General features: G+C 33.2%; 1 protein-coding gene across 1 annotated transcript in view; it reads right to left on the bottom strand.

Annotated features, from left to right (window-relative positions):
- The window catches only part of LOC109830317 (transmembrane protein 245-like), a 19471-nt gene extending 9709 nt beyond the window's left edge, over window positions 1–9762 (bottom strand). Inside the window, 4 exon segments of the mRNA XM_020397557.1 lie at window positions 19–115; window positions 118–193; window positions 195–421; window positions 9696–9762. Coding sequence (XP_020253146.1) covers window positions 19–115; window positions 118–193; window positions 195–421; window positions 9696–9762 — 467 coding nt within the window.

Genomic DNA, 11825 nt, shown 5'->3' on the forward strand with positions numbered 1-11825 from the left:
TTTCGGCGGCGGAGGAGCAGGAGGCGGAGGTCGGAGAGGGTGGCGGCGGAGGAGCGGAGGGCGGCGGAGGGAAGCGCAAGGACCGTCGGGAGGACCCCGAGGGAGAGGGGTGGGGCCAGAAGTGGAGCAGAGCTTGGTGGAGCTGGCGGAGGGGGATGGAGCAGAGCAGGGCCCACTGGAGAGGGGGAGGAAGGAGTGGAGGAGGCGGTAGAGCCGTAGAGGAGGAGGAGGGAGAGGGCGAGGCAGGCGTGGGCCATGGCGATGTGGAGGGCGAGCTTGGCGTCGGGGTCTAGGGCCAGGGTCTTGGATGGCTTCTGAAGGGGAGGGGGGTTAGGGTTAGGGTTAGGGTTAGGAGGAGGGGAGGAGGGCGGGTAGACGGGAGGGAGTCGGGGGGTTGACGGCGGGAGGCGGAGCGGAACATCTCGGACCAGGGGAGGTTAGGAGTTTTAGGGTCTGAGGTTGAAGAGGAGTAGGGTACGAGGTCCATGGCCATGGCCTTTGAGACTGTCGACGGGGTTGGGGAAGAGGAGGAAGAAGACGATGATGTATACGTTTTGTTTTAGGTGGTGGGAGTGAGCTGGATTTTGTAATAATACTTCACTTTTTAATTTTAATGAGATTTTAAAAGTAATTATGATTTCATTTGTTACTTGTTTTGGGTTTTTAAGCGTATATCTAAATCTAAATCTAAATCTAAACTACTTATAAAAGAGAATACTCATGTCAAAACTTTTGATTTTTCTTTTTACCCTCTCAATTTTTTATCTCTCACACTTATATCATTATTTATAAAACTAATGATCTATAACCTCTCATTAACTATGCACATTTTTATTTTCTTAAATTATTTAGTCATTCACTAGAATATATTAACAATTTATAACGATAACAAAATTCGTAAATATATAATAATTTATTATACATAATTATTAATTATATAAAATAGGAAAAGTACTTCATTTAGTAAATTAGTGCACATAATTATAATCTATACTACTTATAAAAGAGAATACTCATATCAAAACTTTTGGTTTCCTTTTTTGCCCTCTCAAAATTTTTATAACTCACAATTATATCATTATGTATAAAGCTAATGATCCATAACCTCTCATTAACTATGCACCTCTTTATTTACTTAAATTATTTCGTCATTCATTAGAATATATTAATAATTTATAATGATAATAAAATTCATAAATATATGATAATTTATTATAAATAATAATTAATTATATAACAAATAAAAAATTCTATTTAATATATTATTGTACATAATTATAATTACTAATTATAGTATAAATAGGGTTATATCTTTTTGTTGTAAAAAATATTACCTTGTTTTGATAATTAATATCATCTTAGTAATAAAAATTTGGATATTAATTATAAATTTAAAATATTTTTATGTTGGAAAATTAATTTATATAAAAATATTTGGAACCTTGAAATTTATGAGACATATACTTTCCTCTTCTTTTCCCTAAAAATATTTGGTCATTCACTAGAATATATTAATAATTTATAATGATAATAAAATAAATAAATATATTATAGTTCATTATAAAGAATTATTAATTATAATGAAATAGTAAAATAATTTATTTAATAAATTATTGTACATAATTATAGCTATTAATAATAGTACAAATAAGGATTGATTCTTTATATTGTAAGCAGTATAACCTTTTTCAACATTATAATATCATCTTCATAATAAAAATTAGACGTTATAAATTAAAAATACTTTTATTTAGGAAAATTATTTTATATAAAAATATTATATCCTTAGAATTTATGAGACATGCACTTTTTGTTGGAAAGTAAATATCTCATAAATTTCAAGGATCCAATAGATATAAAGAATAAATAATATTCATCAAATTGTAATTTTTATATCTTAGCTTAAAATTTGTAAAGAATTATTTTGGAAATAATTGCAAATGATAGTGATATAGGTGAGTAGGTGCCAACCTAGTTGGGATGTACTTATCTATTGTGATGCGATGAATTTCAAAATAAATTTATACTTGTAATTTATAAATAATTTATTAATTATTAATAAAGAATTTATTTTTATAATTTTTTATTTGTAATTTATGTCATTTTAAGTGATTAATAAAATTATTGTTTTTTATTAAATTTTTTATCTTTTTTTTGTATAATTTAAAATTTAAATAGAATTTAAAAAAAAAGAAAATAAACCGGTCGGGCCCGAAACTCGGCCCGGGCCCGGGCTCCGATTTTGCCCGGCCCGGGCCCGGATCCGGCCCGGCCCGGATGGACACACCTATGTTCCGATAATTAATATCATCTTAGTAATAAAAATTTGGATGTTATAAATTAAAAATATTTTTATGTTGGAAAATTAATTTATGTAAAAATATTTGTGATCCTTGAAATTTATGAGACATATACTTTCCTTTTCTTTTTCCGAGAAATATTTGGTCATTCACTAGAATATATTAATAATTTGTAATAATAATAAAATCAATAAATATATTACAATTCATCATAAAGAATTATTAATTATAATGAAATTATAAAATTATTTATTTAATTAATTATTGTATATAAATATAACTATTAATAATAGTACAAATAAGGATTGGTTCTTTATATTGTAAGCAATATAACCTTTTTCAACATTATAATATCATCTTCGTAATAAAAATTAGACGTTATAAATTAAAAATAATTTTATTTAGAAAAATTATTTTTTTATAAAAATATTATCCTTAGAATTTATGAGACATGCACTTTTTTTGGAAAGTAAATGTCTCATAAATTTCAAGAATCCAATAATTTTATATAAAGTATTTTTCCTAAATAATAGTATTTTTAATTTATACCATCCAATTTTTTATTGCTAAGATAAGATTATATTAATTATCAAACAATGTAATATTATTTATAACATAAAGTCATATAATATTAAAATTTATTTCCACTATTTAATAGATAATGTAATAATATATGTATATTAAATAAATATTTAATAATATAAATGGTTTAATTATTTCGATAGTGTTACTTTTTTGTCTCTATTTCAATAGTGTTGCTTAAACTAATAATTGCATTATTATTTAATAATTATACTCTTAAATAAATTGTTTAATAACATAAGCAAATTTAAATAACTATTAAATGTATGTTAATAATAGTATAAATACTAATAATAGAATAACTTAATTTTTTTAACCATAGCGTAATAAAATAACTTTGTAAAATGTATATATAATTTATTATACAATATAATATTAAATACAAAAAATGTCCACGTGCATTATATTAGTTATTAATAATAGTATAAATAAGAGTTACTTCTTTATGTTGCAAAGAATATTGTCTTGTTCGATAAATAATATCATCTTAGTAATAAAAAAATAGATGTTATAAATTAAAAATATTTTTATTTTAGAAAATTAATTTATATGAAAATATTAAGATCCATGAAATTTGTGAGACATATACTTTTCTCTTCTTTTTCCCAAAATATTTGGTCACTTGCTAGAACATATTAATAATTTATAATGATAATAAAGCTAATAAATATAATATAGTTCATTATAAAAGAATTATTAATTATAATAAAATATTAAAATTATTTATTTAATAAAATATTGTACATAATTATAGTTATTAATAATAGCATAAATAGGGGATGATTCTTTATATTGTAAGGAATATCACCCTTTTCGATATTATAATATCATATTAATAATAAAAATTGGACATTATGAATTAAAAATACTTTTATTTAGAAAAGTTACTTTATATAAAAATATTAGATTTTGAAATCTATGAGTCGTTCACTTTTTTGTTGGAAAGTAAATGTTTCATAAATTTTAAGGGTTCAATATTTTTATATAAAGTATTTTTCCTAAATAATAATATTTTTAATTTATTCCATCTAATTTTTTATTACTAAAATGATATTAATTATCGAGTAAGGTAATATTATTTACAACATAAAGTCATATAATATTAAAAACTACTACCATTATTTAATAAATATTGTAATAAAATGGAAAATTTGCTTCTAGGCCCCAAATTTATATTTTCAATATGCTCTAGCCCCTCCTACTTTTTTTAATGTTCTTTAGCCCCTCCTTTGTGAAAAAAATATGGCCAAGCCCCTCCATCATGATTCCAGCTCATTTCAGCACTTGATTAATAGACATGCCAGCTCATGATTAGACATATCAGCTGATTTAAATCCCGAATTTACCCTCCTCTTTCTTATGTCAATGGATGTTAACTCTTTTCTGTAAAATGTTAACTCTTTTCTGTAACATGTTAACTCTTTTCGGTAATATTTAACTCTTTTCTATAAAATGTTAACTCTTTTCTGTAACATGTTAACTCTTTTCTGTAAAATGTTAACTTTTTTCTGTAACATGTTAACTCTTACAGATAACATGTTAATTCTTACAGGTAACATGTTAACTCTTACAGCTAACATGTTAACTCTAACAGCTCACATGTTAACTCTTACAGCTAACATGTTAGCTGTAAGAGTTAACATGTTACAGAAAAGAGTTAACAGTAACAGTTAATAGAAAAGAGTTAACATGAAAAGAGTTAACATGTTACAGAAAAAGAGTTAACATTAATGTGCCCACGCGAAGTTCCTCGGGACGCGCTGGCGGCTGAGCGGGGAAGGGGCAAAGGGGAACCGAAGGAGGAGGAGGGAGGTGCATCGAGGGAGGGAGACGGGGGGGAGGCGAGGGAGGTGCAGCGTGGGCGAGGGAGGCAGTAGAGAGGATGAGGGAGCTGTAGGGGAGGCGGGGGGAGGTGTAGGGGGAGGGAGGCGGGGGGGAAAGGAGTATAGGGGGAGGGGAGGGAGGCGGGGCGGAGGCAGAGGGGGACGGAGGAGGAGGAGGAGGGTGTGGTAGGGAGGGTAAAATGGGATTATGTATAAAGTTTGCATAGGAACTTGGGGAGAGCGGGTTTTTAATAATTTTTTTCAAAAGGTGGGGCTGCCGCACATGTTTGAAAGTTGGGGGGCTAGAGCATATTGAAAATATAAATTTGGGGCTTTGAAGCAATTTTTCCTAATAAAAATATATCCATAACATAAATATTTAATAATATAAACGGTTTAATTACATCAATAGTTGTTACTTAAACTAATGATTACATATTTTAATAATTATACTCTAATAAATTGTTTAATAATTAATAACAAGATTTAAATAACTATTAAATGTATGTTAATAATATTATAATATTAATTATTGTATAACTAATTTTTTTATCATAGTACAATATAATAACTTTGTAAAATATTTATATATAATTTATTAAATAATATAATATTAAATACAAAAACGTGTCCACGTGCTTTGCACGGTGATTAGTAGTATATATATACACGTCTATGATATTGAAGAGGGTAGGCCTGTCCATCCGGGCGGGCAAAACCGGGACCCGGACGCCGGGTCCGGGCCGGGTTCCGGGCTGGCCCGGGTGATTTTCCTTTTTTTTTATTTTTTTTTATTTTTTTCCAAAATTTTTTAATGTTATTTAACTTATAAATTATAAAAAAAAGACAAGAAAAATAACAAAAACAATAATTTTATTAATTACTTAAAATGACATAAATTACAAATAAGAAATGATAAAAACATATTCTTTATTAATAATTGATAAATCAGTTACAAATTACAAGTACAAATTTATTTTGGAATTAATCGCATCACAATAGATAAGTAAATCCCAACTAGGTTGGCACCTACTCACCTATATCACTATCATTTGCAATTATTTCCAAAATAATTCTTTACAAATTGTAAGCTAAGATATAAAAACTACAATCTATTCTTTATATCTATCTGCTAGTCCCAATTCTTCAAATTTATCTTCAATTCCAGCCATCCGATCGATGCCTTGCGTTCGCTTCTCGTACCTCCACCAATCTTGTAGGCACATCACCGCTTGTACAGTATATGGATCCAAGCATGTCCTGTGATCGTCGATCAAACGACCTGCTGTGCTGAAGGCGGATTCCGAAGCTACCGTCGAAACCTGCACTGTTAGTAAGTCACGAACCATGGTGGAAAGTATAGGATATGAAACTGATCCATATACTTTCCACCATTGCAAAATATCTAAAGCATTTCCTTGACATCTAACTAAAGAAGCAGAAAAATATTCATCTATTTCAGAAACCTCCGATGATGACGATCCAAGTCCAGATCCACCAGTTAGCTCGGCTACCATTGCATACCTATCAAAACTTACACTTTTACCTCGGGCTCGGGATGAGCTCGAAGAAACCGAAGCTGCAGACTGTTGTGCAGCTACACCATGTCTAGCTGCATACTCATCATATAAAGTTTGAAAATAATTTCTAATAAGTAAATGATGAGTAGTAGCATTCAGGGTGGTTCCATCATCTAAGTCTATAACCTGTCCACCATACAATGACTGTAACAAACTTCGAAGGCCAATATCCTTCAAGCATGGATCAATAAGAACCCCCAAACCAAAAATATGAGGAATAGGCCTAAAATACTTATTAAATTTGCTCTCCATTTCAAAAACCATAGGTCCAAAAGTAGCATCCAAACGATATTTATCAAAAAAATTTTGAATATTTAAAATTTGTAAAGCAGCTAAAGTAATGGTTGGATAATAACAGCCAGATAATAACATGGTAGCATCATAAAAAACTTGTAACATTTCATTTAAATTACATATAACTGTCCATTCATCTTCAGTTATTCCATAAGTGCTACCAGAACTAGAACTAGAAGCATAATAGTTTATAAAATCAGTTATAATGTCTTTATATTCTATTGCTATACTTAACATTGCATATGTGGAATTCCACCTATGGTCAACATCTTTTGGAATTAGTCTAGGCTTTACATTTTTTCTTTTACAAAATTGTTTCCATCTTTTAAGTTTTTGTTCAGAAGCACTATGCATGTAAGCAACTGTTCTAACCTTTTCTATCATGGGTTTAATTTCAGTAAATGCACTTTGAACAATTAAATTTAAAATATGACAGATGCACCTAATATGAAAAAGATCACCATGACATGGCAATGATAAAGATGATCTGATAAAATCAACAGCTACATTGTTATTACTTACATTATCTAGTGAAAGAGAAAATATTCTTTGTGAAATTTCTAATTTCATAAGTTCTTCAATTATTAAATTTGCAACATTAGCACTAGTATGTGACTCTTCTATTGCAATAAAAGAAACAACTCTTTTAAACATTTGTCAATTTTCATCAATCCAGTGTGCTGTGATACATAAATATCCAGTTTGTGCTCTAGATGTCCAAATATCAGAAGTTAAAGAAAATTTACAGTTTAAATTTTTAAAATAAGAAATTATTTTTTCTTGTTCTTGCTGATAATATTTTAAAATATCACTTGACAGGTTTGACAAGAAATTTTTTTTAAATGCAGGATAAAAACCATCTCTAAACATATCTTCAAATTCATCATCTTCTACTAATTTAAAAGGAAGGTTTTTAAGAATGATAAACTTGATTACGCATTTCCTGGCTCTGGCAGCATCATAGTTCCAACTACTGAGACTACCAGAAGAGGAGGATTGAGAAATCATAGATTATCGGATATCACCTTGAGGAGTCTGGCATTTGTTGTGTTTATCTAAACGACGTTTGAGGTGGTTGGTGCCGCTCTTATGATGAGCTTGAAAAATCTTGCCGCACAAAGCACACCTAGCCCGTTTGAGGTGGTTGGTGCCGCTCTTATGATGAGCTTGAAAAATCTTGCCGCACAAAGCACACCTAGCCTTCTGGGTGAGGATCCTACCGTGTTCATCCTTGGTGACGTCGATCTTCTCGTAAAAATTCCACACATCGGATCTTGGCCGTTTAGGAGCTCTTGGTGCAGATTCGTCGTCACCGGATTCGGGATTAACTTCGGTAGGAGGACTTATAGTAGGAGGACTCATAGTAGGAGGACTCATTTCAGGATCAGGAGAAATGTTTTGCTCTTCATAATCAGATTCGGAAGCCATTTGATGAAAGGATTAAATGTATAAATAAGAGAGTATAAGAGTATAAGAGAGAGTATAAGAGTATAAGAGAGAAGAGATGAGTTTTTGGTGTGAAGAAAACAAATGAAAACCCCCCTCTATTTATAGAACCAGCCCCCTAGGCAAATGACCAAAATAACCTCATAAAATAGCCGTTTTTTGACCGTTTTTGAGGGCAAAACGGTCAAAGGGCCAATCTGACCGTTGTTACCGGGCCGGCCCGGCCCGGCCACAACGGTCACNCGGGCGCCGGGCCGGTAAAATGGACAGCCCTAGAGAAGGGTAAATACTAAACCCCAAAGAGCTTTCAGTGTTTTTTTAGTAAACGCCTGATAACTTTCAAATTTTCACTTACACCCATGACTTTTACAAAAATCCTCGATCTCTTTTGAGTAAATTACATTGAACGTCCTCTAAATTTCAAAATGTCTATTTATGTTGATTTTTCTTTTTTAGTTTATAGCTTTTATATGCAAAACATAGAAACTACTGGGGTTTATTGCAAAACACAGAAGTCAGTGGAATTTAATATGATTTTGAAGGTTTTTTTTTTAAGAACACAACGAAATCTCTAGAGTGTGATTTTGAAAGTTATTGAGGATTTACTGCAAAATGCTGAACTTCTTGGAAGATTTAGTGCAGTTGACTTTTTAAGAATATAGTTCAACTTTTCTTGTATACATTTTTCTATATAAGCTCACATTTCTAATTGTTTTTCAAAGCAGATTTATCCAGCTGAAATAGGTAAAGAAAATAAAGTTCATCTCACTCTACGATATAAATACATTTTTTAAACGTTTCAGACAAATGTACTGCTTACTTGATAAATCGAAAAAACCAAACCGAACCGACTTGCAACAATTCGGTTCGGTTTTGAATTATGAGCATCAACAAAGTAGGAGATTATGAGCATGGTTCGGTCCAAACCGACTGAACCGACCCGAACCGATCCGAAAAAATCGGTTTTATGAGTAGGGCGGTTCGGGTCGGTTTGAAAACTTTTCAACCCGAACCGACCCAAACCGACCGAATATAGTGCAATACTACCCATTCTGATCTCAAACCCTACCCGACCTGTCTCCAAAGAGTCAAAGACTCAAACCCTAAACTCATTTTCTGAATCATTATGGGTTGAAAACAATATCACTATATTAATGTTTAATGCTTCATAATCTCCTACTTTGTTGATATTTTTTTAACACAATTTGTTGTTTGATAAGAAGTTTGATGAAGTTAGAACCGAACAAACCGAACCGAACCGCACCGTACCAACTTGCAACAGTTCGGTTCGGTTTTGAATTATAGGCGGTTCGGTTCTGTTGTTCAAATTTTGGTAAAAACTGAACCGAACCGACCGTTGCACACCCCTACTCATAACCAATATCCAACCCAAGAATTTTCTAGAGATCTGCACAAACAATGAAAATCATTTCGTGCTAAAATTGTTTTAGTTCATATTGTTCTTGGATTTTTAGATATTAGCCCTTAAATCATCGGTATTTTGTATCGGTGCCCTAAGTCTTCATTTTGTGATATTAGTTCCCCAAATTATCTTAAAATGCTCATGTTGGTCCCTTTAAATAGTTGATGTTAAAATGTATGGAAGAATATTTTTCTTTAAACTTTTTCTTGATTAGACGTGTATACCCCTATCCTCTCTCCCCTCTAACCTCCTTCCCCTTCCTCTTTGCTCTTGACCGCCACCTCTATCCCCTTTTCACCCTTTCCCTCATTCATGGGGCTCGCTTCAATGTAATAGTGATGACATTACCAGCAGAGGTGGTGATCATGATGGTAATAATGCGTGTGAGAATACTGACAGAGAAGGTGATGATGGTGGAGGAGGCATTGAGAATACAAAGAGAGATTGTGGTAACTACATAGCGGAGATGATGGTGACGACGATGGAGGAGGATGTGAGAATACTTGCAAAGGAGGGCAATGGTGGAGGGGTTAAAGATGATGAAGGAGGTGAGAGAGGGATGGAGAGGTAATAAAGTAATTTACCATGCATGGTTAGTATTAACTTAACCATAATTTAGGGTTTTGAACGGATAACCTAACGGACTGATACCAACAAATTAAAATAATTTGGAGGACTAATATCAAAGAATAAAAGTTTGGTAGACTAATATCAAAGTACTTATAACCCAAGGGGCTAATATCCAAAAACCCATTATCCTTTGAGCAACAATTTTCGTACATGTTCCATTTGGTTGCTTATTAGGACCCGAAATTACAGGAGCATTGATGGAGCATGTGATGCGGTTTAGCCATTATGACGGAGACACCAAGGAAATGAATGGATGGCTCAGGGTCCCTCTCATTGACCGCCTTCACAACTTTCATTACTCACCGAAGCTTTTGACCCAGCTGTAGTTAATTAGCTGTAAACTTTGCAAAACACTCCACAACAAAAGGAATATGTCAATCTAAAATCTTCTTCATACCGAGATCTAATGAGTGGGCGGTTTTGAGCCGGGTGGACAAAATCTCAAATTTGTATTGGAAAATAGTCTTTGTATTTCAGCCCAGGAAACAATAGAATAGTCTGAATCAAAGCCAGAGCCGAAACAAGGTGTAAATGACGAGAGGTGATGGTACACCGGCTAGTCGGACAGGGCTGGAGTCGCTTCTATAGCTTACCGGCCAGTCGAACCGATCGGTTTAATATGTTCTGATTGATCTTGATTATTTTGAAATTATGTTCAGGTTAGGACTCCTATGTAAATAGACTCTTTTAGGTCTAGAGTTTGAGAAGATGAGAGCCAAGGAGAGCTGCATAATGCGAAAGGGAGATAGAGTAACTAAGGAGAGAAATCTACGTTGTTGAGAAATCTTTGGTGAGATCAAGAGAGAGTTTCTTATGGGTAAATCACAAGAAAGATTGTATTTTGTAATTTCTGACATCAAGAAGACTTTAATCTCTACCCATGATTGTAGGCGATTTTCCAACCACGCAAATCTCGCGTCCTTGTTCTCGTGTTTTTTTTCTATAGCGAACAAGTTATTTTCTTGCAAGAGTTTCCACATTGCCAGGTGATCAGTTGGTCTACAAGAAAGGGGGTCATCAAAATCTCAATCTTATGTTGGGAAAGAGCCTTGCATTTGAGTTCAGAAGACAATAGAATAGTCAAAATCTAAGCAGAAAACGAGGTGAAAATGGTAAGCGGCGGCGATAGACCGACAGGCCGGACCGTCTCGGAGTCCCTACCAGCTTATAGGCCGGTCGGACAGATAGGTTTGATCCGTTCGGGCTGATCCTGATTTTTTTGGGTTTCTATTAGGATTTGAACTTCTACGTGGGTTTGTATCAAGATTTGGGGCCTACAAAAAAACTCTTCCAGGTCTAGAGTTTGAGAAGATGAGAGCCAAGGAGGGCTACATAACGCGAAAGAGAGATAGAGAGTGACTAAGGAGAGAAATCTGTGATTTTGAGAAATATTTGGTGAGATTGAGAGAGTTTCTTGCGGGTTATATCAAGAACACCATGATAACCTTATCTCGTAACATCTGATATCAATATGACTTAAATTTCTACCCGCGAACGTAGGCGATTGTCGAGCAATGTAAATCTTGTGTCTTTGCTCTTGTGTTTTCTTTTCAATAGACTATTGCTTTCTCTTTTGTGCGAACAAGTTATATTCCTGGAGTTTTCAAATTGCCGGGAGAACAATCGGTCTACAAATAAGGAGAACATCTAACGGGATATTCGGTGACACTTCCTCATGCAATGCTTCCATATAGAACACCAGATGGTGGCCAACAATTACAGTAGAGCTTGCCAACATTTTTCCCCA

The sequence above is a fragment of the Asparagus officinalis genome, chromosome 1, assembly GCF_001876935.1.
Source record: "Asparagus officinalis chromosome 1, Aspof.V1, whole genome shotgun sequence".
NCBI classification, from domain to species: Eukaryota; Viridiplantae; Streptophyta; class Magnoliopsida; order Asparagales; family Asparagaceae; genus Asparagus; species Asparagus officinalis.